This window comes from Phialemonium atrogriseum (genome assembly GCF_030411735.1).
Source record: "Phialemonium atrogriseum strain 8032-3 unplaced genomic scaffold QBC33scaffold_1, whole genome shotgun sequence".
Classification (NCBI taxonomy): Eukaryota; Fungi; Ascomycota; class Sordariomycetes; order Cephalothecales; family Cephalothecaceae; genus Phialemonium; species Phialemonium atrogriseum.
This window is the reverse complement of record NW_026848138.1, coordinates 1,385,967-1,411,654: the sequence shown is the minus strand read 5'-3', so window position 1 is coordinate 1,411,654 and position 25,688 is coordinate 1,385,967. Positions and strand designations below refer to the sequence as shown.

Sequence of the window (25,688 nt, the reverse complement as noted above, 5' to 3'; positions counted from 1 at the left end):
AGAAAGCAGTCAACTAGCTTGCATTCTCGCTACGTATTGGTTCTTTACAGGTCTCAGTGACTGGGCGCAGAGGCCACAGTGGTATTTGCTGGGTAGATTCATCCATATCGAATCCTCTCCAGCCCTCTCCAAAATAGTACTTGTACACTGCACAACAGAAATAACAACACGAGCCCCGTGTCATCCTTGGCGGCCTATAGCTTCGGTTTGGCCGAGGCCTCCGCCGCGATCTCCTCATACATGCGATCTATCTGCGCCCTGAAAGCCTTTGCCGTCTGCGGCCGCTTCAACTTGAGCCTGGTGCAAGGGTTAGCCGGGTCGGAAGAAACCACAAAGAGGAGCCGAAAGAAAACTTACGTCGGCGTGAGGAGCTCATTCTCCATGGAGAAGGGCTCGATGTCCAGGTAGCAGTTGCGCACACGCTCGTAGCTGTTGAACTTATGGCTCTTGCCGATGCCGTCCAGCAGCTTGAGGAAGGCCCTCCGGACGCGCGGGTCGTCGGTGGCGGCCTTGACGGCCTGCCTGTCTGCGGCGTCGACGGGCCGCTTGAGCACGCTGCTGGCGAAGGGCGCGAAGCTGTCCGGGTCGACGCCAATGACGGCGACGAGGGCCGACTGCGTGGGATCGCCGTGCACGTAGGCCATGGCCACGAGGCTCGAGCTGCCCATGTAGACGTTCTCGATGCGCTCCGGCGAGATGTACTCGCCCTGCGCGAGCTTCAGCACGTTCTTCTTGCGGTCGATGATGCGGAAGCGGCCCATGTCGTCGACCTCGACGATGTCGCCCGTATGGAACCAGCCGTCGGCCTCGAGCGACTTGGCCGTCTCCTCGGGGTTCTTGAAGTACTCCTTGAAGACGACGGGTCCCCTCACGAGCATCTCGCCACGCGGGTGCGGCTTGTCGTCCACGGTGTACTCGTACTCGGGGACCGACTCGATGCAGACCTCGATGCACGGCAATGGCGGTCCGATGTTCCCGATTGTGAAGTCGCCGGGCAACTGGACAGTTCCGGTGGCATAGGTCTCAGTCATGCCCCAGCCCTGGGAGAACTGGTTGCCGAAGGCTGCTCGGATGAAATTCTGCACGTCGGGGTCTAGCTGGGCACTGCCGCTGATCATGGTACGGGCACGCTCCAAGCCGACCCCCTTCAGAACCTTGGGTGTCCATATCTTGTCATAGAGGAAATGAGTGTTGTGGGCCTGTCCCGGAGGCAGTTTCATGGAGGCCTTCTTGGTGTTGACAACATGCCGAGAAAGAGCCCCCTTGATACCATCCGCCTCGATCGTTGCGGTCTGGACCGCGGCACTGATGCGGTTGTACAATCTGGGCACGGACAGGAGTCCGGTGGGCCGCAGGATCTTCATGTCCTCCACCAAAGCCGTGATGTCTCCATGGAAGAAGCCGAGGCGGGCTCCTGCGGCCAAAGCAGTCTGGTCTCCGGTCCGCCCGTAGATGTGCGCCAATGGCAGGTAGGATATGCCAATATCGTCCTGGCGCACCATGTCAGTGAACAGAGCGCTCGTAACGCTGGAAACCGCATTGGCGTGGGTGAGCACGACGCCCTTTGGGTCTCCGGTGGTGCCCGAGGTGTAGTTGATGGTCAGGGTATCGTCCCGATGAGGCGGCCGCATGGGCCGGCCGGACTGGGCACCAATGGCTTCAACTCCTTCCATTGAGTAGATCTGAATGCCAAGCTCGGCGGCAGCATTATTCAACAGGGCAAGCTTAGAATGGCCATCGGGTTCTCCGGCGTCGAGTGGGTCCAGGGAGATAATAATCTTGAGGGAAGGGACCCGGGGAGCCAGCTTCAGCAAGGCGGGGACATGCGGCAACGAGCAGATAACACAGGCCAGCGACCCATGGTTGAGGATATACTCGCTAGCCTCTGGCCCTAGTGTCTCGTAGAGGGAGACGCACCAGAGCGACTGTGAGACGAGCGCGAGATCTGGGATCCCCTGTCAGCACCAATCCATAGTAACGGGGGTTCGGTATGTGAACCACAATTGACCATGACTGACCAGTAATCTGCCACTCGGGCCTGTTCTGCGCCCAGAGACCAACACCGTACTTGTCCTGGGTGATTCCGGCCCTTTGGTGCACCTCGACGATGCCCGCCCCGAAATTCTTTCTGCGCTCTCCCACCTCCCCGTAGGTTATCCAGACATAGTGTTCCTCCCAAGTCTTCGTTGCCGGGTTCCAAGGTCTCCAGCCCAGGCACTGCTTATTACGCCGCTTCGCCAGAGAGTTCTCAAAGAGGTCGTGGAAAGTCTGTAAGCTGGGGTGGAAGGTCTCGAGCAGCGGGCCGTTTTGAAAGCGCCAGTGGCGGTAGACGGGCGAGCGGCCTTCGCGCTCGGTGCCAGGGACTGGCAATGCATACGGAGAGCCGGGGGGTGGAGGCTGCTTAATCGCCTTCATCAAAGCCCCGGCATCGTACGTGGGGGACATGGCTTCTTTGAAATGGCGTGGGAGGAGAATGGGAGAATCGGAGTAGAGACAGCTGCGGTTTGAGAGGGGAAAAGGGATACAAGTCGAGCGCTGAACGGGGAAGGGCGAGGTAGGTGCAACGGTTGAGAAAGAACAAGAGCACCCGGTAGCAGGAAGTCGAAGAGGTTCAGAAAGACCTTCTTAGTTTGGAAGGTATTATAATTAGACGAGAGCCGGTTGGTGACACTTGAGCTGGAAGCGTCGCGGCCAAGTTCCCCAGGTCTCGGCATATGGAGAACTTGCCTAGCAGTGCCTAGGCACAAGGAGACTGGCGCAAGTGGGGGAGCTTGGGCAGCCCCACTGGGTCGCCGAGGGCCTCGGCATAGGTTCAAACATGTATCGATCAATGAGGTTGCTAGCACGGAATGGGATAGATCTTGCCCTTTTCTCTTACGCTTTTGGTCCTCTTGCGCCATTTATCTACTCGGTCTCCGTAATTCCCTTGGGGTCCGGGGCAGCGTTGAAAGCCGAGTCGGCGCGCTCTTGCTAGCTTTCAAGAAGTTCGGGGTACCTCGTTATACATACAAGCGGGATGAAATGCCAAGTCTTGAAGCGTTGAGCATGTGAGAGCTGATCCTGGTCACGTGGCTTACCCTCGCCGTCGGAGTATAAGCCCAGAAACTCCCGTCCATCCATGAGTGGAAGGGCAAAATGTTTATTAGAACGAGAGCCCATCCTCGCAAAGGAGAGAGAATGAAGAAGGTAAGAACGAAAGAAGGGATGAAGCAGCAGAGGGAATCAGGACTTATGAACAGAACACAGTGGCGTGACGGGGCGTGCCAGGTGCTAACAGACTGCCTGGTCAAATTCCTGGCAGGTGCCGAGGTGCAATGCGGTCGGCATCAGCCTATTAACGGGCAGGATGGCCTGCTGATACTTCCTACAACCCCCGGTAGTTAGCACCTGGCGCCCACAGAAGCGTTCTCTCGAGACCCCAGAAACACCAAAGCCACCAAGAGGTTGAAGAGCTGAAGACCTCCTGAGCGTGCGGTGGTGATACTCGCCCGCTTCGATATGCCAAAAATATCACCCGGTCCTTCCTTCAGCCTTGCGATGGTGCATTCGATCGTCTCGCCCTACTCTTGGCAGAAGTGCGTGGTTGGATGGGCACCATGAGGAGACCATGAGCCCCGGTTCAATCCGCGCTGTTGAGTGCTTTGACAAACATATTGGCCTCTTCACCACGGTTTCCGATTGACACAGTTGGACAATACGGTATTGGATGGGGCTCACATTTGCCAAGCTCTGCCACGTCGGATCGACTGCGATCCGCCCGTCAGTCAACTGATGTTTCAGGTCGGATTCAGACTTGACCATCCAGCATACACCCTTCCATGATAGTCGATCAAACATGGTGGGCTACGGGCTGATAACCATGTCGACCAAGCATAAGTGATGTGACTTCCCTGCGTCGAAGGTCGTCCAAGATCGAACTTCTTCTCCTTGCCCTTTTTCTCCTTTTCCGTGTCTCTAAATTTCTCTTCGTTAGCGCACCAGTTTGCAGCTATTGTCGAACATTTTATTTTCGTTTGCCTACTTCTTTTCGAGTTCTTTGAATCCCTCGTGGAAAGACCATCAAGATGGGTTTCGGAATTGTTCCCGCGCTTCGCATCGGTCAGGCCGTCCTAGCTGTCTTCGGATTGGCCATGTCTTGTTATGGTACGCTCGGTGTCTCCTTGGAGGGAGGAGAGAGGCACGGGAGAGGTTCGAGAAGTTCGAGAATTCCAGACTGACCGTGTCCGATAGTCGCCAACTGGTACAATGTCGACATCTCCGCAGCCTCGCCGTCCCAGGTCAACTTCTTGATCTTCGCCTCGATATGGTCTCTAATCTCCCTGGCCGTCCTGGAGATTGTGCCCAGATTCGCCCCCCGAGGTAAGGACAATCATACGGCTGGAGCGGCGTTGATGTGCCTGGAAAGAGAAATGCTGACCCGACCGCGAAGCATCCCACCCGTACAGTGCTCTGGCATTCGAGTTCACCAACGTCATCTTCTGGTTTGCCGGATTTATCGCTATTGCCGTCTTCCTGAGCAGGCTGCTCTTCTGCCGAAATGCCGTGTGCGGCGTAGCCCAGGCCGATGCGGTCATTTCAGCCTTCCAGTTCGTCATCTGGGGTGTCTCCATCTTCTTCATGGCAAAGGATGTGTTCAAGGGGGGCCTCCGCAGGCCTGCAGCAGGCCGCGCCGGCCAGTCGATGAAGGAGACCGTGGCCTAATCTGTATCCGCCATTACACGGACGAGCCGAGGCTGCTATTTGGAACGCACGATGCAGTGTCCCCGTGCCGGTCGTCTCTCTACCTGGTGCGCAAAGAAAATATCAGTCGCTTGGGACCCTCCACAACTCGGATCTCGGTCCTTTGGCAGGAACCTGGTTAGGAAGCCATTTGACTTGGGGGCAAAACCACGCGAGGGCTGGGTTTCGATAGGAGGTCGGAGAGACAATTTCTCACGCTATAGGCATGCGTGGGATAGACCGTATAGTGCGGCGGCGATTAGGAACGCGCGAGGGAGGCTCCGTACCCGTTGGCCTAGACGGTCAGCTAGGCAAAGCATCCTCTTGGGTCTTGGCGTTTGGTATAGCAAAGCCGGGTGCATATGGATTATGGATAAGGCGAATTGCTTGTATATATTACCGGAGGTGTTCATAGAGCTCTCACAAACTACCTAGTACCTAGTCTAAAGACTCTGATAACTTACTGAGCCTTGATATTCCATACTGGCCTGGCCGGCTCTACTCCGATGGAAAGGGGGCCTCAAGACTCGAGGCTGTGATCACTTGATCCGCTCCTGCCCACGTCGTTGATGAATTGGCCAATTGGAGAAAGGAGGGTTCGTGCAATGCCGAGTTAAGATGGCGCGGGGAGTTGTGCATTCAATCCACTAGTAAATAAATACCTACCTCCTATCTCGGACATCTTCTGGCGATCAATGAGGTAGGGCATTTTTGCTCCCCTCTCAATAGCTGAATATACCTCATTTCGAGCCATTTCGAGGCTACCTCGTGTGACTATGGGCAGCTCGCACGTAATTTGGTGAGAGGCATCGGCCTGGCAAGCCATAGCTTGAACCTGGTGTATAGGGCATTCCCGAGGTGGTAAGTAGGGAGAGATGGCCCCTCATCTATCTGCACATCCGGCTGCCAAGCACCCCCGCGGCTTTGGCGACAATCGTGACAATCGCTGGCTTGCGACAAGGACGTCAACTCCAGCAATCTGCGCGGGTGCCAGAGAGAAAAGAAACGAAAGGGCCAATGCCCCACTCGCCGAGTCGAGCTGGCGATTGCGTGCTTTGGGGTTCACCCCACCATTTCCTAATCGGGGTGCTCGACTCTGGTCTAAGTGCGGGCTGGGTGCAAGGCGGACGCCTACTTTCTGGACTAAAAATTGCGAAATAGGTACAGGGTTGTCGGTTAGGGTACAGCTAGCTTGGGAGCGAGGGAGGGAGAGAGAGAGAGAGTAGAGGACGAGTGTTCATTGCGACCTAGGTATATATATGGTGCGAGCGGGAGGTCAACATCGTCCCACAGTGCTCCGTCATACTCCCCCCCCCCAACCTACAACAGCAGGTTCTCACTCCTGCCAGTCAAACCCTCCCTCAACCACCTCTCAATCAAGCTCCCCTATCCCCTCTAGCCTTGCCTAGTAATCTCTCAACATGTCGGATCTGAGCAAGAACTTCGAAACTCTCCAGCTCCATGCGGGGTAGGCGCAACGTTCCTTCTGCCGATCGCGGCGAAACAGTTCCCGACTAACGTCGAGATCAGCCAGAGTCCAGACTCAGCTACGTCTTCGCGAGCTGTGCCCATCTACGCTACCACTGTCAGTATTGGTCTCCCGGTTGCTGCCGCGAGGTGCTAGTCGGACTTGGAACATGTGCTGATTAGGCTTGTGAAATAGAGCTATGTCTTCAACGACTCGGCCCACGCCGCCCGGCTCTTCGGCTTGAAGGAGTTCGGAAACATCTACTCGCGGATCATGAATCCGACGGTTGACGTCTTCGAGAAGCGTATTGCTGCGTTGGAGGGCGGCGTTGCAGCAGTGGCGGCCGCCTCCGGCCAGGCCGCCCAGTTCATGGCCCTCACAGCCCTGGCCCATGCTGGTGACAACATCGTCTCGACCTCCAACCTGTATGGCGGCACATACAACCAGCTCAAGGTCTTCCTCCCGAGACTCGGCATCCACACCAAATTCGTCAATGGCGACAAGGCCGAGGATATCGCGGCGGCAATCGACGACAAGACCAAGGCCGTCTACCTTGAGAGCATTGGCAATCCCAGGTACAATGTCCCAGACTTCGAGGCCATTGCAAAGGTCGCACACGAGAAGGGCGTTCCCCTGATAGTAAGACACCACGCCCACATTGGGAGCTCCTAGCATAACTAACCCGACGGCAGGTCGATAACACCTTCGGCGCGGGTGGCTACTTCGTCAGGCCGATCGACCATGGCGCCGACATCGTTGTCCATTCCGCGACCAAATGGATTGGCGGCCACGGCACGACAATTGGTGGCGTGATCGTAGACAGCGGGAAGTTCGACTGGGGCAAGCACGCCGCTCGTTTCCCGCAGTTCGTTGAGCCGTCCGAGGGCTACCACGGTCTGAAGTTCTGGGAGACCTTCGGGCCGATCAGCTTCGCCATCCGGGTTCGCGTCGAGATTCTCCGAGACTTGGGCGCGGCTTTGAACCCGTTTGCTGCTCAGCAGCTTATCCTCGGCATCGAGACTCTCAGCCTTCGTGCCGAGAGGCACGCCCAGAACGCCCTCGCGCTGGCGAAATACCTGCAGAAGAGCCCATACGTTAACTGGGTCTCATACCCCGGCCTGGACGATCACCCTTCCCATGAGATCGCCAAGAAGTATCTCAAGCGCGGCTTTGGCGGCGTCCTGAGCTTCGGTGTGAAGGGAGGAGGTGCTGCTGGCAGCCAGGTCGTCGACGGCTTCAAGCTGATCTCCAACTTGGCCAACGTCGGCGACTCCAAGACCCTTGCCATCCACCCGTGGACCACTACCCATGAGCAGCTCTCGGACGAGGAGAAGATCAGCTCTGGCACGACTGAGGTAAGTCGAACCGTGAAAGCCCGGGAGCGAGCCCGAACCCTGTGGTAAAGTGCTAACTTATTTTCGCCTAGGACCTCATCCGTATCTCTGTCGGGACCGAGCACATCGACGACATCATTGCCGACTTTGAGCAGTCGTTCGAGGCCGCGGCCGCCGCGACAACCAAGGAGGCCGAGGCGCCGAAGACGGAGGAGGCGGCAGAGGCGAAATCTGCCGATGCGCCCACGGTGGTTTAGGGAGCTTGTTTGGAAAATACCCCAAGAGAGATATGCTGGAGTTTACTATAGCATGTTTAGTGACGACATGAAATGGCAGTTCGAAATTTGATGACACTGAAATATATGAGCAGCCTGACCTATCTGCCTTCCCATCCCCAAGCTATACTCTTGTGCGAAACTAAATTTACCTAACTGATGAAGCAGACTTGGGTGAAAACTTTTGACACAGCTAGATGTTACGACTCACTCTCCGCACCACATTCAAGCAGACAAAATGTCGACTCCTTCGTCGCAACACAACCCAGATCACTTCCGGCCACGAAATGCTCAGATACCCTAATCCGACGTGCTTGCATGTTTCACGACAGTGAGGGGACCAACCGGCCAATCAATTCCGCCTCCCGGGCCAAGTTCCCACGGCTTCCCAGTCAGGGATTAAGGTATACGAAGCTAATCGTCAGCACTACTGTTGGCTGCAATAAAACCTTCAAGGAAAGGCTTTCTAATCACTGCCTGGTCACTCCTTATGACTCTAAGTCAGCTCCTCATGGCCAAGTTCATGGCCAAGATGCAGCCCACGTTTGCTGCTCACCTCCAAGAGAACATCAACACTGGCAAGGATTTAAAGGTGGACAGATAGAAGAAGGACATCTAAATCGTCGCCGACTGGAGTGCATCGACGTTGTTGGCCGCACTCGGAAGAGCAGGATGACCTTATAGCTGCTGCCGCGGGTGGTGCCTACTGAGTGGACTGAAGCTGCGTAAGTGTTGGGAGGTGGGAGGTGTACTTTACGGCCAATTGACTAGAACAAGCACTTTTATATCCACAAGGTTGGGTTTCCCTATTAGTTGGAAGAGTATGTCTCCGAGCCAGAGCTTCGCCGTCGCCAGAGTAGGGTCGTTGTTTCTGTCGCGAACGAGCATCGCCGTCGCAGTCGCCGTTGCTACTGTCCTTCGATATTGCAGGCGGAGACATGCTTATAATTGGAATTGATTCCTGTTGCTGGCCCGAGTAGTTGGTGCAGTTATGTAGTGATGATCTTGAAGGACATGGTAGAGGGTGGAAAGGCGTGCACAGAGCGAGACAAGCAAGGGCGTACGTCTAGCAGAATTCCGCAGTATCACGCAGGCCCCACATTTACAGAGCTTCAGTTTCTCCAAGTTCCATCATCGACTTACCTAAGATCTATGACAACAGGCGAGCCTCAACGAGACCAAGACCTCTTACCATCCCCGATGCCAGTATAGACCTCAAAGACCCAACCTCCCCCGCAACCCGCACCCAAAAGCCACAATGAAACTATCCCCATCAGCCCTCCTAGGGCTCCTCCCCCTCTTCGCCCTCTCCGCCACCGCCGCGACGACGACGACGACGACGACGACAGTGACCTTCCGCGTTCCAGCCAGCCACGCCCTCCCGAACCCGAACGCCCTCCCGCCCTCGACGCGCGCGACGCTGTCCTCGCCGGGCGAGGCGCGGTCCGCAGCCCTGACGGCCGACAACTCGTTCGTCTTCCGCAACCTCAGCGCCGGGTCGTACCTCGTCGACGTCCACTGCCCGACGCACGCGTTCGCGCCCGTCCGCCTCGACGTCGGCGCCGATGAGGCGGCGGCGTGGGAGTCGTTCCGCGGCAACGACTGGGATAACAGGGGCGAGGCGCTGCTGGTGCTGGATGGTGGGATGTTTGAGGTGCGGGCCCTCGGGGCGAAGGGGTACTTTATGGAGAGGAGCAAGTGTAAGTTTTTTCGCCCTGGCTCCGAATTGGTGCGGAGGCCGGCGGGCGGTGCCGGGCCTGCGTGGCTATGATTATGTTTGCTTCATGGGCATTTTTTGTCATGGAAGGTGGAGGACTGGCAAGTTTTGTCAGGCGGGCTTCCTCTTGCTAACCTTACAACGTTTCTAGTCTCGATATTGAGCATCTTACGCCAGCCCATGATCTTACTGGGGCTGGTGAGCATGGGCATCTTCATAGGCATGCCGTATCTGGTCGACAACAGTAAGTCTCCCACCCGCAATCGCACTTCCGGTTGCCGCCTTCTTCCCCCCTTTTTACCAGCTAGGTAAAACGACCCATCGCTGACCTGGCCGGCACGCCGGTGATAGTGGACCCAGAGATGCGGGCAGAATGGGACGAGAGGCAGAAGTCCAACCCGATGAACGGCATCATGGGCTCGGCGACAGGCCAGCCAGGCGCGAACCCCATAGGCAACTTCGACATGGCCGCCTTCCTGGCGGGGTCGTCCAAGAAGGACGACGCGATTGCGGCACCTTCGACGCCCTCCGGAAACGGCGGTGGCGGCAAGAAGAAGCGGTAGTAGGGCCTGCAGCTGGGGATTAGGGTTTGGATTGCGGGATAGAGGCATCGTCGCTGTATAGTAGGTTCACGCATCGCAGGCACGTGTCACTCTGATTTTGCAGACACCGGCACCAAAGGTGGGATATGTCTGCTAGGACGACTCTTGAATAGAGGCGGTACACATAAACTGCGAGCACTACAGCTTGGTAATTTCATCGATTGTCCACGGCGCATGTTCGCTCCCACGTGCCTGGAGGTACATCCTGTATAGGCATGTGAGTCTGGCATAGAGCAGAGAATGTATCGGTGATGAGTAGGCATTTCTTGTATTGAGCAATATGAACCGGTTTCCATGGGATGCTATGTAGAATTTCGCTTCATCATCATCATCCATAGCGTTTCCGCCTCTGGTTCATGCAAAGTTTATCGTGATAACTAGGAATTCAGTCTCGGCTCACACACATCGACCTTTGAGATATGCTTAGTGCTGAGAGCACCAGTGCCGCACAGATAGTTTGGCAGGAAAGGAAGCAGAACGGGATACCAAGTTCAAGCAACAAGGCCATTCGTCCAAGTTTAGAAGTCACCACCTCCCATGTCGTCGCCGCCTCCTCCATCGCCACCATAGTCATTGTCCTGGCCGTCCTCTGTGAAGGCCCAGGGGTCAGCAATCTAGAGTTTCTAGGGGGGAAAAAGAAGGAAAGAACAGCAATAGAGATCAGGTTCCACTCACGGTATCCATCCTGGTAAGCGTCATGCTGCGAGTCGCTGATGGCGTTGCCTATCAACGCGCCGCCGATCATGCCCGCGCCGAGACCCAGCGCGGCGCCCCCGGCAGCACCCATGCCACCACCACCGGTCCTACCGGGGCGGCCGTACTGCTGCTGCGGAGGAGGGTAGCCGCCACCGCCGTAGTACCCGCCTGGCGGGGGGTATCCGCCGCCGTATCCCTGCTGCTGCGGGGGATAGCCACCGTAACCCTGCTGCGGCGGGGGGTACCCGCCGTATCCGCCACCCTGCGGAGGCCCGTACCCGCCACCCTGCGGCGGTCCGTACGAGGGCTGGCCGTAACCCCCTTGCTGGCCGGGGTAGCCGCCCTGGGCGGAGTTCTTGCCCTTGCCAAACAGCTTCCCCAGCAGGCCCCTGGACCCGGGGGCGCCGCCGCTATCGGGCCGCGGCGGCAGCTGGTTCGGGAACTGGTTGTCCTGGGGCACGGGCGTGCTGCCGTACGTCGCCGCGGCCCCGCCGGGGCTGTGGCTGGAGCGGGCCCTCGCCTCCTCCTCGGCCTGCAGCTGGCGCGCGAGCCTCGCGTCCTCGTCCTCGGTCGATGAACCGCCACCGCCCCCGCCGTCGCGGTCACCGTAGGGGTTCGTCTTCGTGTCAGTCGGCGCGCTCCCACCCCCGGGCGTGTACGACGGTGGCGGGCCGGGAGGGGCGTCGTCGCCGGGCGGCCGTGCAGGTGCGGTGGGCTTGTCCCATTGCGATTTCTTGGTGTAGGTATTTACGTAGAACCTGAGGAGCGGGGAAGGTGCAAGCTTAGTACTCCGTACTCTGGGCTTCTTGGGAAATTGGGAACGTTTCTAGGATGGCGGGGTAGCCATGGGGAAAGCTTACCATTCCTTGTACTGGTCGTTCCATCGCGCAACCCAGCCTTCCGGCACTTTGGGCGGCGGAGGCCCCGAAGGAGCATCAAAGTCGGCCATGCCCGTGTTGGTTGCTGGTGGGCGATTAGTGGTTTGAGGTTTCTGAGATGCTTGTGAGTCTGGGGATAGGTAGATAGATACCTAGTAGGGTGGGTTGAGAGAGGATAAAGTGGGTTATATTGTATGGGATGGGTTTCGAGTGGGGTTTGCCGAGAATACGTGCTCTCGAAAGACGGACAAATAGGTGAGTAAAACAGGGCGATGAATTTATACTAACTTTCAATGATTCCTTACGACGGCAGTGGTAGGAGGGGAGGCACCACCTATGATCTTGACAGATCTAGCTAGACTTGAATATGGTTGAGCGCAACCGAGGAAGACCCCGAATCGTGTCACACGGGCGGCAGCACAGTCTCCCGCAGTTCCCGCAGTTCGGTGGGCGGAAGTAAGAGAACCGACGAAACGACTAGCCGGGGGAAGCTTCCAGGCACTTGTAACAGCTCTCGCCTCTCCAGAGGCCGCCACTTTTTGCTGTGCCTAGGTACATGTACATGTACAAGCACTGAGATTGCGTGTCCAATACCGCTGGGGCAAAATTACGACAACACAATGTTCACTCCCTGGTGGCCTCATCAAAGTCAATTCCGCCTAGAGTTCCCAAATACGAGATCTCGCCACAGGCGCGTAAACAGTACGCAGTATACTTGTACCTATGTGCCGCTATCTCAGTTGGCAATCTAAGCCGAGAATGGAGCTGTTGCGAGCTGTTACAAAGTACAGCATAACGTCCTCCCATGCGCTCAAATTCGACCCTCTTAACGCCGCGCAGTAAGTAAAAATATCAGTAAACCTCATCGCGGCCGCGGTCGTCCCCTCCGCTGCTGCCGCCGCCGAAGAGGGCTGCCGCCTCCATGCAATAGCCACCCCCTCCGTTGCCCATGCGCTTCTCGCTGCCGTAACATATCACGACCGCATCGACGATGCCGCTGAGGATGCCCTCCATCGCGCCGAGAATGCCCCATCCGATGAAGCTCGCGATCAGCCCAACAACGTACGCGTACGCGCTTCCCTTAATACCTGGCCCGTCAGGGACCTTGACCCGGAGCTGCCGTGCCGTGATAACCCATCCTGCAAAACCCAACGCCGTGGCCATGATGAATCGCGTTGCGTGGAGAATCAGTTTGGCGAGCCGATAGGGGAGAAGAGGAGAGTGAGCACTTCGCCTCGACGAAAAGGACCGTGGAGTGAGGGTAGTGGTGGGCGCCTGGGGAGAGAGAAAATCCATGGTGCTCAAGCCCCTAGCCGCTGCCGCAAGTGTCTGACTATGGATAGCGGTATAGGTGAGTGTCAGCGGGTTGGTGAGCGTAGCGATGGGCGTGGGGATGAAGGAGTAGGCAAACATGCTGATGATGTTTGCAAGGCGCCTCGGGAGGATCAGCAACGGGAGGCGGACGGCCAGCGCCAGTAGTGCTGATAGGCTGATTGAGCCAAATATGGTGGTCGCCGAGTGGTTCAGGGCAGCAGAGACAATCTCCCTCGACGACGGCGCTGTCACCACATTGCGATGGAAATACCACTGTGACACCGTCGCGGCCGTCGTCCCGCGTTGGAGCCCCGAGATGATTGATATCGTCCAAATGTACATGAGGACGAAGTAGATGCCCAACCACCAGCTTGACGCACTGATGATGAACCTGGCCAGCCTGGCAGAGAAGTAACCGCCGAGGAAGACCCTGGTGAACATGGCCAACCAAGCCCACGTCCACAGCACGACGGCTGTCAAACTTGCCAGGCCGACGAGAATCAAGGCAGAGTTGGCACTCAGGACGCGGCTGGAGAAGTCGAGGATATCAATCGCCCTCCTAACTGCGTGCCGCCCCTTCCAGGTGAGGTAAATCCACACACCGGCGGCCACGCCGGGGACCACGGCGGCCCACCTCATAACCCGGTCTTGGAACCCCTGGCCGCCACTCGGTCCCTCATAGCTCGATATGAAGGGGTAGAGCGAGAATGAGAATAGGATAACCGGGACGGCGATGAAAATCAACGTAACTAGTGGCCTGACAAACGACCGGAGGGCTGCTAACCAGACTAGCGAGACAATCACGGCCACCAAGGTATCAACGGCCAGAAGGTGAAAAGAGGCCCTTAGGGTCGTATATATCGTGTCGCCCCATGGCTTATTCCCGCTGGGGGTGGAAGTATGTAGGAAGACGAGGACGAAGGTCGCCAACATGGCAGCGAGGGCTATTAAGTAGATCCATGCGAAGAAGGCGTCGTGTTTGAAGATCTCGCCATCTGATGGTGTCGGGTTTGCCGATGCCAAGTTCAAATTGGTGTCGACAGAACTCGGGGGCTGACTAGCTCCCTGCTCTGAATCCCAGGTCGCCTCTCTCCGAGCAGCAAACCGGGTAGGGCTGCCGGAAGACTTAAACTGTTGAAACGCCGGGGGTGTGCTGTCTGCCGGTGTTTCCATAGTGAGATCTTCCGGAGGCTCGTCGTCTTCCATCTGTGAGTCCAACCCGACCTCGACCATCTTGCCACCCCCCTCACGATGTCCAGACTCTTCAAGTGCCTCCCGATTCTGCCCTCGTCGGTAAAAGCTCCGTGATCCGTTCCAGCTGCTTCTAATACCCAGGCCGTGACCACGTCCTGTAGATGAGTCGCTCTCCCGCTCTTGGCTCTGGTCTAGAGACGCATGGCTGCCATCGTGTTCAGTTTCGGTGCTGTCCTCGAGGCGGCTCGCCGCGAAGACTCGCCTCGATCGCTGTAGCGCATATAGATCGGCTGCCTCCCGGTCCCTCTCTTGCTCGTCCTCCTCCTCCTGTTCGAGGGTAGCTTGGAATAAAGGGGCATCCCGGGACGCGTAGCGAGAGCCGAGAAGATGGCTGAAGCGTGACCCACTCGGTTGATATGGGTTACCGGCACCATACCCTCTGCCAAGAAAGGAGCGACCTGCTAGGCGAGGGCCTCTTGGTTGTTGTTCCGCCGAGTGTTGAGAGGGCCGGTCGTTGTCGAGCTGGCCGAAATTCGAGAGCCGTGACTGTGATTGAGCAAGGAACCTGGAGGCATCTACAGGCCCGTCAGTTTTACATTCAGTGGTGAGGTGTGCAACTGTAGTGTAATAGATAGGTCGGACTTGGACAACTCGGACAACTCAGGGGTCAACATACATTCTGAGAACATATTGTGAGCTCTCCAGGCCACTCAGACCAGGCCAAGGATCCAGATCAGAGGGACCAGGTAGGGAGGAGGTTGCCTGGTGGGCAGGGCTTCGGAAGCCCGATATTCGGGAGCGCCAGTGGCTGCACGACGAGATGATGATGCGGGGTGATACAGGGTGACTCGAACCGAGAGTAAGGTGCACTGCCGTGGTTGGGAAGGCCCACAGGCCGAACTATATAGCCTTGTGTATCAGTGTATAGGAGCTGGATTTTGGAACTGGTGATAGTAGGCCGAGTAGGGTCAGAAAAGAAGCGGTAAGAAGGGAAGGGTCGCTATGTAGGTTTAATGGTCAAGTGAGGCGGCCGGCATCAGGCAGGCGGCCTTGGTTACTCATTAGCTCATCGCCGCGCTGCATCCGGGTGTGGGGCACTGCAGCACGCACGGTCATCAAGCCTTGCTACGTGGATTAACTTCAGCTAGTAGTCGACGCATCTACGGATGTACCCCCTAATTTGCTTGTTCATGATGTCCCAAGCTTTTCATAAAGCTTTTCCAAAGCTATATCACACTATTCACTACCTAGCCTGTGTCAGTGTGAGCTTGACGTAGGATGGAGATTTTTGATTTTCCATGTTCCCTTAAGATAGCCTATATGCTGGAAGTTGTGTCGTCTGACGTACATCACCTGCCACTGTTAGAAGAAAGGCTCCCGTCGCAGAAAGGCCCCTAAAATACTCATGGCAATTACCAAATTACCCCAAATCACCCGGGACTTGTTGCGTCACCGACAGTTACAGACGGCATCAGCTGGAAGCCAACAGCGGTCCTGGGTCCTGCTCGGCTGATCCACTTAGGCCCAAGTCCGGGTACCTAATCATTGGAGCCGCAAGTGCCCACATCACCTGCGAAACCCAAGTGCCTCCTCTGTATGTCGTCTCTGCCTTCCTGTCTGTCTTCTCCAACTCTGGAGATCCCAATTTACCTATACTCGAAATCCCGCTACATCACAGCTACATACGGCGGGTAAGACTCTACCTACCTTACCTACCCATCGCCACCAGCTTCTCTCCACCAGGCAGGGCCATAGCAGGGCCATAGCAGGGCCATAGCAGGGCCATAGCAGGGAGGAGTAACCACGCCCCCCCATCGCTTGCCAAGCTCAACCACACACATGTCCTCCCCATCCTGGGACTACATAGCCAAGCTCGTGTGCATCGGCGACTCGGGATGCGGTAAATCCTCCCTGACGGTGCGCCTCTGCGAGGGCCGCTTCGTGGCCCACCACGACGTGACCATCGGCGTCGAGTTCGGCTCCCGCATCGTCCCCGTCGGTCCCCCCCACACCAAAGACGCACCTCCTCTTCTTCTCCCACCCACAGAAGCATCATCCGGACATCAACAACAACAGCAACAACAACAGCAACAACGACAGCAGTCGTCCCCCCTCCCCTCCTCAGCCCCCACCCCCGGCCCCGCACCAAACGGCCTCCCCGCGCCGCCTCGGAAGCCACCCCCGGCCTCGGCGGCAGCGACGGGCCCGCAAAAGTACATGAAGCTGAGCCTGTGGGACACGGCCGGGCAAGAGACGTACAAGAGCGTAACGCGGTCCTACTTCCGCGGCGCCTCGGGCGCACTGCTGGTCTTCGACCTGTCGCGCCGCCAGACCTTCCGACACGTGACCGACTGGCTCAACGACCTTCGCCAGATCGCCGAGCCCGACATCGTCGTCGTCCTCGTCGGCAACAAGGCCGACCTCACCCAGCCCGACGACGGCGGTGACGGCTCCGGGGGCGGGGAGAACAAGAGGGAGGTCACCAGGGAGGAGGCGCAGGACTGGGCCCGCCGCAACGGCGTGCTCGAGTACGTCGAGACGAGCGCCAAGAGCGGCGAGAACGTCGAGAGCGCCTTCGTCAGGGTCGCCGAGAGGATATACCAGAACATCCAGGCCGGCAAGTACGACCTCAACGACAGAAGGTCCGGCGTCAAGGGCCCCAGCGCCGGGGGAAGCCGCCAGGTGAGGCTGACCGGCGACGCCGGCCGGGGCTCCGGCGGCGGTTGCTGCTGAGCTCGGGCTGGGGTTTTCTCTCTTTCATGTACCACCATCCAGGCAATAGGGGTCAGGGAAACACGTGTGTGTGTGTGTGTGTGTGTGGTCGTGGTGATACCCCCGGATCGCTTCGCATCTGACTTGTCATGTCGGGAGCGTCATTTGGCTACCTAGGTACCTACGATAGCCTGTATGTACACAGTAATATGGACGTAATTAAGACACCACGGCAATAAGATAGAAAAGTGAAAAGTGCCGACAACTTTGGTTACATGACAAAAGAAATCTCTTTTCGTATTACGGATGGGATACTGTTCTACCTCAAGTTTATATCCCCTTCCCCCAAGTGGCATGAAACCGCAGCCAGAACTCCCCCGCCTCGCCTTTGATACGGCTCCGCCCGCCCGAACCCTAGATGTAACACATGAGAAAGAAGGGGAGATGTCCCAGTTGCTAGCATAAACTGCGTGCCCAACACCAGCGATATTCGGGTTTCTAAGTCCGAATATCACGCAATTATTGAGGCCCCCTCTGACCCACTCCTCCTCCAATTAACCTCGACCGACTCTCTAGTCCGACACCCTCCAGCTGTCAAACCACTTCATGTAGCTGTACTGCCTGTTCTGTCCGGTCATGCCCCAGCAGATGGGCATGAACAAAACGTATAGGCCTACAACGACGGCGTACAGGACGGCGTAGATGCCGTACTGGGCGGCCTTGGCCTGGTTCCGCAAGAACCAATCGGTAAGGAAGCCGAGGGTGAGGATGGCGAAGTAGAGCGCAGGGTAGTAGTGGTGGACGTAAGTGACACGCGCCATGATGACAAACGGCAGGTAGTGAAGGAACCACCCGGCGACGGGGTAGAAGCCGGCGAAGTGGATATGGTCAATATCGCCCTGGGAGAGCTCCTTGTAGCCTCGCTGCCAGCGGACCAGGTACCAGGCGACCAAGAGGCCGAACGTACCGAGCGAAGCGGTCGAGGCCCAGTAGACAAAGGGGTTGCCCAGGAGGAAGTATTTGACGATATGGTCATCCCAGCCACACATCCTCAAGCCTACATTCAGAATGGGCCACTGCCACCATTGCGAAGCGAGGTCGTCCTGCTTATCAGGATCCGGGACGAGGGCGTTGTTGGAGGTCATCATGGCAACATTCTAATACGAAAACATGTCAGCATCATGGCCGCCAAGTCATAAGTAGAGCTGAGGGGCGGGAACAAACCAGGTGGATGAAATCCTTCAAGAAAGGAGACTTGTACTTTCCAGGGTCTCCGGGAGGCACTATTGTCATGTCAGTGACTGTTTGAAGAAATGGTCGAGCGGGAGGCGCGTAGGAACTTACACTTCTCATTCGTGTGAGACTCGATATTCCCTGTCGGAGTCGTCGTCAGCAATGCCGCGACGGGAGAATAGATGATGAAAGACACTTCAAGAGCCACACAGCTGCAGAGAGGTTTCATGCCTCCCAAGCAGCGAACACCAGAAGAACTTACAATGCGTGTATGTGTCGCGAGGCTTGTTCTCCTTGGTGCACGTAACTTCGATCTGCTTGAAGCCCCATTGCGGCAGGTTGACGTTGCCAGCCCGCAGATAGCATCCCAACACCTCATGCTTGAGACGGAACCCTGTAGTGAGCGTACGGAGATGGCTCCAGTCGCGAGAAGCGGCGTCGTTGACAACCTCGATTTTCCAGTGATCCTTGTTGTCACCGACGGTCAGATTGCCGTAGCAGGATACCTCCTTATCGGCCTTAGTCACGGGGGCAGAAATCTCATGCGAATGGAGGTTGCGACCAGTCTGGGCGTGGATCAGGCGGATGGTATCGCCGTTTCCAATGAATCGGGGATCGGCTTCGGCATCATAATCCGCATCGCCTCGGTTGGGATAGAAGAACCAGTCATTGTTGGCATCCTTGTGATGATAACAAGTAACCTGCTGCTGGGTTGAGCCTTCGGGGTACCTGTATAGTTGATCAGTTCGGCCCTAGAGGCAACAGCGAACAGCGACGAGAACTTACGTTTGGACGTGACTGTCATCAAGTTAGCTACCGTTACCATGTATGTTCAAAGTGAGAGGCGTGGGCCGACTACATACCTGTGGAGCAAGCCGCCTCCATAGCCCATATTCTTGATAGTCACCCTTGAGCCGAGGGCAACCTCCAAGGGGCTATCTCGGCCGACTTCGGTGCCCCTGAGATTGGCCTGGAACAGGGACGACATTTGAGCGTCGCCAGGTCCGGTGTTTGTGAGCACGGCAAAGTGGATGGCAAAGCTAAGCAAATAGACCAGGAAAGGGAGGACGATGAGCCCAATAATCCGAGCGGAAACGTGAGCAGCCAACTCGATCTAGCAGGAAACCCTCGTTAGCATTCAGTAAACGCCGATGTGATCCAAGCTGAACTCACCAGAGGCATCTTGGTGTCACCAAACTTTCTCCACAGGTCCTCGACGGTATACAGGCCGACAAGGGCGGTCACGAAAAGGCCCACCAACTTAATGCTGGTCACGAATCCGATGCTCAGACCAGTCATGAAGAGCCAGAAGAACCACTCAGGCTCGAAGCTCTTGGTCCGCTGCGAATGGAACTTGACCCAGCACAGCGTTGTCGCCACTGTGCCAAAGAGAAGCATGGAGTCGAGAAGGATGAATCGGCTGATGGTGGTGTACGAGTTCTCACACAGAACCATGAGGGTTACGAGCCAGACTGCCGGTCGCCTCAGGTTCATCTCTTTGGCCGTCCAATACGCCATTGGCACACACACAGCGCCCCAGAAGGCATTGAACTGGCGCATAAAGGTATAGTTGACCTCGGCGGGATACGTCTCGCCCGACTTGAATTCGAAGGACCCGTTGTATCCAGCAAGCCATCCGCTCAGCCCGACTAGCAACTTTCCGGCAGGAGGGTGAACCTATACTTTTGCGTTAGTGTCGTTGCGCGGGAGGATTGGGGTAAATTGGGCCATTGGCAGACGGACATCGAAGTAGAACTCTCGCTTCAGATAATGGCTCCCGAACTTGCCAAAGCTGTTGCGCGCACGTAGGTGGTTAGCATCTGACGCCACGAGAGGATAGGTTTTAGGTTGACTAACTGTGCCTCGTCCCACGTCACTATGGGTGATAGGCCAATCTTGTAGAACCTCGTGAAGAAGGCGAGGGCCGTGAAGATGATAGGGGCAATGAGCCATTCCCACTGGCCGAGCAGCTGAAGAACGGAGGGTTCCTGAGACCGGCTAGGGTCAGCGAGAGCTGCGCATTTCCCAAGCAAAAGACAACTTTTGTCTCCCAAAGCTACGGGGGGAAGTGATTCAAACCTTCTTCAATTCCTTCTTGTTATCCTGCGGCTGCGGCTTCCCAGCTAAAGCTTGTTGAGGAGCAGGGACGACATTCCGTCTCCTGAGGGTGTCGGCTGTATCGGCGCCGGTGGCGACTGCCGTCTTGTCGTTACTCGACATGGTGATGGCGGCTTCTCAGTCGAGATCAGAGGCACTAGCTGAAGTACGGTAGGATCGCGAGGCTGGAAAAATAGGAGGTAACGCGGGTAAAAAAGAACGAGACCAAACCCCTGGAAAGAAGCCAACGACGGTCGTTCGATGGAAACTCCGCCTCTATCGGAGGATAAAATTTACTGCTAAAGCATCAATCCAGAGAAAGGAAGACGGTCAGGGCGAGGAAGAGAAAAAAACTATCACCCTTAGAGTCTCGAAGAAGTCGAGCTGAAAATCGGCAGGAAAAAGGGAGCGAAGCTTCAATGAATGCCTTTCGTGGCCTTTTCCGGTTTCCCTGCCAAGCCACACATGGGAGCTAGCGGCCCACACATAGCAGCAAGGGAACGCGAGCCTCGCCCCCTGGGCTGGGCCTGCCAATCCGAAGTGATGAAAGCACCCCCGGGCTTTGAGCTATAAATGGATTCAACACGAACTCCGGCCCCACTGTTATTATTGCTGTGCATGCCTGGGCAATTTGCTCCATGTGAGGCGGGTCTGCTTATTACAGGTGCTAACGGGTTGGGCAAATCCTCAGCCAGGTGCAGATATATTATACCAGGCCTAGGCTGCCATTCTTGCTTTCGCTGCTATGCGCCTGGCAGGAGTTAACCAGCCTGTTGGCACCTGTTACGCTGACCCTTGCACGCTGAGTAAATTGCCCTTGCAGGTATCATTTCCGTTCTTCCAAAGCGATTCCAGAATTCTAGGGGGTAATTAGTGCCTGCTAGGGATGATGGCAAGGGATCTTCCGCGTAAAGCTCCATTCCAAGGAGAGAGCCGAGCCACAATTCTACATACGCGGCGATCAATCCTTATTATTGAGTGTGCTTCGTGATGACCTGGCGCGAGCATGTTTATTCATACATACCACTTTTGGCTTTGTCTCTCTCCAGAACCAAGTTCTGTCCAAGTGCACGTTAAAAGCTAGTAAAGGCTCCAGGAATGTACCCCAATATGATGGAAATGCCCGGCCGGGACCATGCCAGTTGATTGCCGATGTCTATCCAAACAAGATGCAAAAAAATTGCTTAATACATACAGGCCATGCCATGCTACCAAGGACAGGAGGATATCATATGCTCATAATCGCTTGCTCGCGTAGCTGGAAGAAACGAAATGCCGAAGTCGACAGACTCTAACAGCTCCCACACAGTTTGACCATCTCTCAGTTCCAGACGAGCCTGGCCTTCAAGTCCACCGTCGGGCTGGCAGACCCAGAGGACGTCGTGGGGGCCGTGCCATTGACGGGGAAGGGAACGACGGTGGCCGTCCTCTCGGCGGTCACAACACCAGTAGGTGAGTCTCCCGATTCGGTGACGGTAGCATCAGGGGGGCACGCCCCATCCTCGTCGTCGCCAGCGTCCTCACCATCGTCATCGACGTCGTCACAGTTGTCATCCAAGTCGTCGCCGCTATCATCATCACCAGCGTCATCACCAGCGTTGGGTCCAGAGCCGGACCCGGCGGGGGACTTGGAGCCGGAGCCGGAGCCAGCCTTAGACCCAGAGCCCTTGTCGCCGCCGGTTGCAACATTGTTGGTGTTAAAGAGAGTTGGCTTGGGAGCAGCTTCAGTAACGGTGATGAAGACGGTCGAAGCAGGCATGGTGACAGTGACTTGGGCGGCGCATTCGCAAGCGGCGCAGCCGGAGTCGGAGCCAGCGTTGCCACCCGCATTGCCACCAGCATTGCCGCCAGCCCCGACAGTCGCGGTCTTTTCACCCTGAAGGGTGACGGTCCTAGTGCCGATCGTCGTCTTGGTCTGGGTGGTGGTGCCCTTATCCTTGGAAGCGCCAACACCAATCGCCTTAGCAGAGCTGGATGCCTCGGCACCGGTGTGGTCAACCGTCACAGTGACGAGAGCAGTGGACTCGAAAGTGGACAAGATGGTGGTCGTAACCACACGGCCGGTCTTGTCAAAGCCTCCGCCTAGGGTGAACGTAACGACCTTGAAAGTGGAGATCGTGGTTACAGCAGTCGAGGTCACCGTCTTGTGGGCAGGTGCAGCGCCAGCCTTGGTCTTGGATGCGGTCAAGGTCACCCCGGTAATGCCACCAGTCTTGTGGACCGAGATGACACTGGACGAGATTGAAGAGGCTGCAGTAACGGGACAGGTGGTGGTGGTAAGAATGATGGTGTCAGTGACGATCACCGTTGAGAGAGCGTCAGGGGGGAGAGTAGCCCTGTCCTTTGCGTTTGCTGGGCAATCCGTGATGGTGGCAGCACAGGAGGTGACGGTGCGGACGGATGTTGCTACAACGGTAAGGGTGGTGATGCCTCCGAGCGTTCCGTTCGTGGCACTGAGAGCACTGGAGGGCAATGCGGTGGGGAAGGCAGTGGCTGAAGCGACGGGGAAGGTGGTGGCTGAAGCGGCAGCCAGGCCAGTGCCCAGAGACGCCCCCGAAGACACATCCGACGACGTATCGGCCTCGGCTGAGAGGGTCGACGTCGAGTTCAGGGCCCGGAAATGCAGGCGGCGGTGAGGAGAGTAGGCAGTGGTAAGGGTGGCCAGGAGGCCGAGAGCAACAGTGGCGGCCTTCATCTTCGATGGTTTGAGGCGGTGGTGCGTGCGAGGTGTTGGTGGTGTGTATGATAGGATTTGATCCGGCTTGACAAGTTTATTGTTTGTCTTGTCGTTTTCCAAGCTCTGACTCTGTTCTCTCCAACGCGTCTCTCTCAAGGCTGAATGAAGGTAGTTCTGTTTGTGAAAAAGAGCGAAAATCGACTCCGCGAATGGTTGGCAGACACAGTTGCTCACTGAAGAATAGAGTATAGGGAAAGAGAAGAAGTGAGGCTGCTGACTTGCAGGAACCGTACAAGCAAAAGGAATGGTGCTTGACTAAGAAAGACCGTGACAGTAGAGAGCAGAACAAGAGAAGGTAAGGAGAGAAGGGGAGAGTAGGTGAGAGGCGACTATCAAGATATTGGGGTTGAGAGCCCTTAATACTCTCCCCACCCAGATCATCAACTGGGCCCCATAGAGCCGGGGGGGGTTGGAATTTTGCAAAGGCCTTGCTTTGCAATTGGCATTGATAGTGGAAACACAGCCGCCTTACCCACAGACAGAACCTTGGTCGACTCTTCAGAACCCCACAGGGATGCTAGGTGGTGGTGATGTCGACAGGAGACGGGGTTGTGAGAAACGCAGGAGGTGCAAAAGGTGCAGGGGTCAGGGTAGGGAGATGCAGGAACGGAAGTCCTTGGAAGTGTTGTGACGGAGCAGCCAACCAATGGGCCGCCTCGGTGGACACACAGATCTGGGTATGTCCATGTTTCCAGGGAACATGGCCGCGTTTCATCCCCATCCGTTCTGGTGTGTAATGGTAGTGAAGTTTGAGGGGAAATCAGAGAAACAAAAAATGATGTGCCTTAAGATTTACACTGCGATGTCCATCGTCCGCGATGCTGCGCCCGGGAACAGAGCTACCTGGAGACCTGGCCAGAACAGATCTGCCCGTGGATGCATCTTTGCTGTTAATGCCGCCCATCTCCAAATGGCATCTTGTCCACCTTGTTGGAGCTTTCACAGTTGAATCAAAGTGGTAGCTGGAGGCCGTGTCACTTTCTAGAAGTGCCTTGGGAGTCGCTAGCAAGGTCACCCACTCACTGTCTTGGGCATCCATGATCCCTCCATTTCCAAGGTGGCACAACTCTCTCTCTCATTTGCGAGAGTTTCCCGCCGGTGATTGTGAAGACTTGTTGACTGCGTGCACAACCGAGTCCATGAGAGGAGGTTGGAGATTAGTGGGTGTTTCACTAAACCAGACCCTCGATCCACTGCCGCAACTCTCCTCCTGCATCGAAGCCAAGCAGCTCCACGGGAGCCGCTGTGATTCGTCAATCCTCTCTTGACCCGCCGCCTGTTCCCTCAGAACAACCAGGGACGAGCCGTGAGTCCGGGACAAGCCACTCTGACCCCTGTAATGGTCAAAAACCCGCGTGCTCCCGTCGCAGAATTAATTAAGGGGGGGTCAGAGACCTGAGGGGCCGAAGAATTAACCTTCGACCTCAATAATATACCCATAGCTCATTCAGCCTCCTCAAGATCCTCGAGGGTGCTTGTTGATCGACATTAACCTTTTGACGCTCTCTCTGGCGGCAGATGCAGCCGTCCTACTTTATCCTACTTCTTCTTCGCAAGTAAGAGAACCGATGCGGTAGCCACGGTAGCCAACTTATTAGGCCCGGGTGTGGCCTCCCCTTCCACCGTCGAGTCTGCCCTGCATAGTAGTCTTAGGGAGTTGGTCCATCAAGGGTCGTCCATGCACTCGGGTTTGTCGGAGCTTCTCTTTAACTGTGTAGAGGGATCCCTGGTCTGCTGTTTGCTCGCCAAGGGTCGCTTCAGCAGCTACAGAGGCTCATCAAGAACCCTGTAGATCTGCGCATGCCATTGGCATAGCCCCTTGGCAGGAAGTGATAATACCACGCAGTCCCTACCAAGGATTAGCATTGTGGACGGTCTCGAAGCCATGGGTGGAAGCAACAGCGGACCCTTGTTCTCTGTCTGTGTCCTTCCATGGACCTGGGGCTATGCTATGAGGGTAGACGGCGGTGCAGCTCGAATGAACTCCGGTGTCCGAAATTGCCCTTCACCACCCGCCTGACTTCCCCAAGTCTTTTCTTTATCTCCACTAGGAACCTCTCGGGGTGTATCAGATGCCAGAGAAATCGGCAGGTGGGGAGACAACTGCCCATCTCTCCAACTACCCTCGGAACGAGATGAGGTCATGTTCACAATTTGTAGTCCCCCGAGCTCAGTAGGATACCTTTCATTATCATTGGACGGCATAATCTAGTAATCTAGAAAGGCATCTCGAGCTTCTAAAAGTGCGAGTGACAAGCTACCAGGAGACAGATGCCATGTCTCCCTCCCCTCACCGCTAAAAAATAATGGGGGAACACAATCCAGCAAGGAACAGCAGCAATGAACGCCAACCACAACAGCGCAGCACAGAGGGTTAAGCAAGCCTTCTTCGTGTGAGGGAAAGATTATAAACAAAAACATGAGTAACCTCTCCCATGACACCATACAGAACGCAAAGAGGACGCCGACCCCGCTCTATCCGAAGGCCTGACGTCTATCATTGCCAACATCGACTCGTATGCCAGATTGCCTTCCTGGCCATTTGTGCATGTCGTGGCAGAAACATAATAAGCCAGTGTTAACACCATCAATTACCAGTAACCGTGACGCCGAAGAAAACAAAGCAAGGTGGTACATGTCGGTTATGGTACAAAGAGGTTGTTTTTTCTTCTTCTTTTTGAAAAGACAGAGGACGGGGTAAGGGGAGGAGGT

General features: G+C 56.3%; 8 protein-coding genes across 8 annotated transcripts; 3 read left to right on the top strand and 5 right to left on the bottom strand.

The window, feature by feature from the left end:
• Nucleotides 1–3: 3 nt before the first annotated feature.
• Nucleotides 4–2,707, bottom strand: QBC33DRAFT_16997 (putative long-chain-fatty-acid--CoA ligase). The gene is made up of 3 exons (XM_060422313.1): nucleotides 2,019–2,707; nucleotides 358–1,945; nucleotides 4–297 (listed from the first exon to the last, which is right to left on the bottom strand). Exons 1-3 carry the CDS (start codon nucleotides 2,443–2,445, stop codon nucleotides 195–197), a joined length of 2,118 nt encoding a protein of 705 aa, XP_060288788.1. The 5' UTR covers nucleotides 2,446–2,707; the 3' UTR covers nucleotides 4–194.
• A 1,357-nt stretch (nucleotides 2,708–4,064) lies between these two features.
• QBC33DRAFT_510425 (uncharacterized protein) lies at nucleotides 4,065–4,701 on the top strand (the record flags this gene model as incomplete). The annotated part of the gene is made up of 3 exons (XM_060425766.1): nucleotides 4,065–4,143; nucleotides 4,231–4,359; nucleotides 4,430–4,701. The coding sequence occupies 3 exons, from the start codon at nucleotides 4,065–4,067 to the stop codon at nucleotides 4,699–4,701; spliced, it is 480 nt and encodes a 159-aa protein (XP_060288787.1).
• Nucleotides 4,702–6,140: 1,439 nt separating this feature from the next.
• On the top strand, nucleotides 6,141–10,076 carry QBC33DRAFT_443573 (Cys/Met metabolism PLP-dependent enzyme-domain-containing protein; the record flags this gene model as incomplete). Its single annotated transcript, XM_060424228.1, has 8 exons — nucleotides 6,141–6,187; nucleotides 6,250–6,304; nucleotides 6,383–6,826; nucleotides 6,880–7,542; nucleotides 7,614–7,678; nucleotides 9,018–9,496; nucleotides 9,665–9,757; nucleotides 9,865–10,076. 8 exons carry the CDS (start codon nucleotides 6,141–6,143, stop codon nucleotides 10,074–10,076), a joined length of 2,058 nt encoding a protein of 685 aa, XP_060288786.1.
• A 302-nt stretch (nucleotides 10,077–10,378) lies between these two features.
• Nucleotides 10,379–12,250, bottom strand: QBC33DRAFT_17084 (uncharacterized protein). The gene is made up of 4 exons (XM_060422322.1): nucleotides 11,974–12,250; nucleotides 11,672–11,774; nucleotides 10,791–11,569; nucleotides 10,379–10,704 (listed from the first exon to the last, which is right to left on the bottom strand). The coding sequence occupies exons 2-4, from the start codon at nucleotides 11,758–11,760 to the stop codon at nucleotides 10,634–10,636; spliced, it is 939 nt and encodes a 312-aa protein (XP_060288785.1). The 5' UTR covers nucleotides 11,761–11,774; nucleotides 11,974–12,250; the 3' UTR covers nucleotides 10,379–10,633.
• Nucleotides 12,251–12,541: 291 nt separating this feature from the next.
• Nucleotides 12,542–14,886, bottom strand: QBC33DRAFT_554021 (uncharacterized protein; the record flags this gene model as incomplete). The annotated part of the gene is made up of 2 exons (XM_060429465.1): nucleotides 12,542–14,772; nucleotides 14,874–14,886. 2 exons carry the CDS (start codon nucleotides 14,884–14,886, stop codon nucleotides 12,542–12,544), a joined length of 2,244 nt encoding a protein of 747 aa, XP_060288784.1.
• An 869-nt stretch (nucleotides 14,887–15,755) lies between these two features.
• Nucleotides 15,756–17,006, top strand: QBC33DRAFT_16788 (P-loop containing nucleoside triphosphate hydrolase protein). The gene has a single exon (XM_060422293.1). The coding sequence runs from the start codon at nucleotides 16,037–16,039 to the stop codon at nucleotides 16,928–16,930; it is 894 nt and encodes a 297-aa protein (XP_060288783.1). The 5' UTR covers nucleotides 15,756–16,036; the 3' UTR covers nucleotides 16,931–17,006.
• A 367-nt stretch (nucleotides 17,007–17,373) lies between these two features.
• On the bottom strand, nucleotides 17,374–20,508 carry QBC33DRAFT_16825 (glycosyltransferase family 39 protein). The gene is made up of 10 exons (XM_060422295.1): nucleotides 20,222–20,508; nucleotides 20,000–20,130; nucleotides 19,886–19,934; nucleotides 19,316–19,819; nucleotides 19,006–19,256; nucleotides 18,929–18,940; nucleotides 18,405–18,871; nucleotides 18,254–18,283; nucleotides 18,134–18,192; nucleotides 17,374–18,066 (listed from the first exon to the last, which is right to left on the bottom strand). Exons 1-10 carry the CDS (start codon nucleotides 20,360–20,362, stop codon nucleotides 17,482–17,484), a joined length of 2,229 nt encoding a protein of 742 aa, XP_060288782.1. The 5' UTR covers nucleotides 20,363–20,508; the 3' UTR covers nucleotides 17,374–17,481.
• Nucleotides 20,509–21,198: 690 nt separating this feature from the next.
• Nucleotides 21,199–23,278, bottom strand: QBC33DRAFT_16608 (uncharacterized protein). Its single transcript, XM_060422277.1, has one exon. It carries the CDS (start codon nucleotides 22,932–22,934, stop codon nucleotides 21,561–21,563), a length of 1,374 nt encoding a protein of 457 aa, XP_060288781.1. The 5' UTR covers nucleotides 22,935–23,278; the 3' UTR covers nucleotides 21,199–21,560.
• Between the last annotated feature and the right edge of the window lie 2,410 nt (nucleotides 23,279–25,688).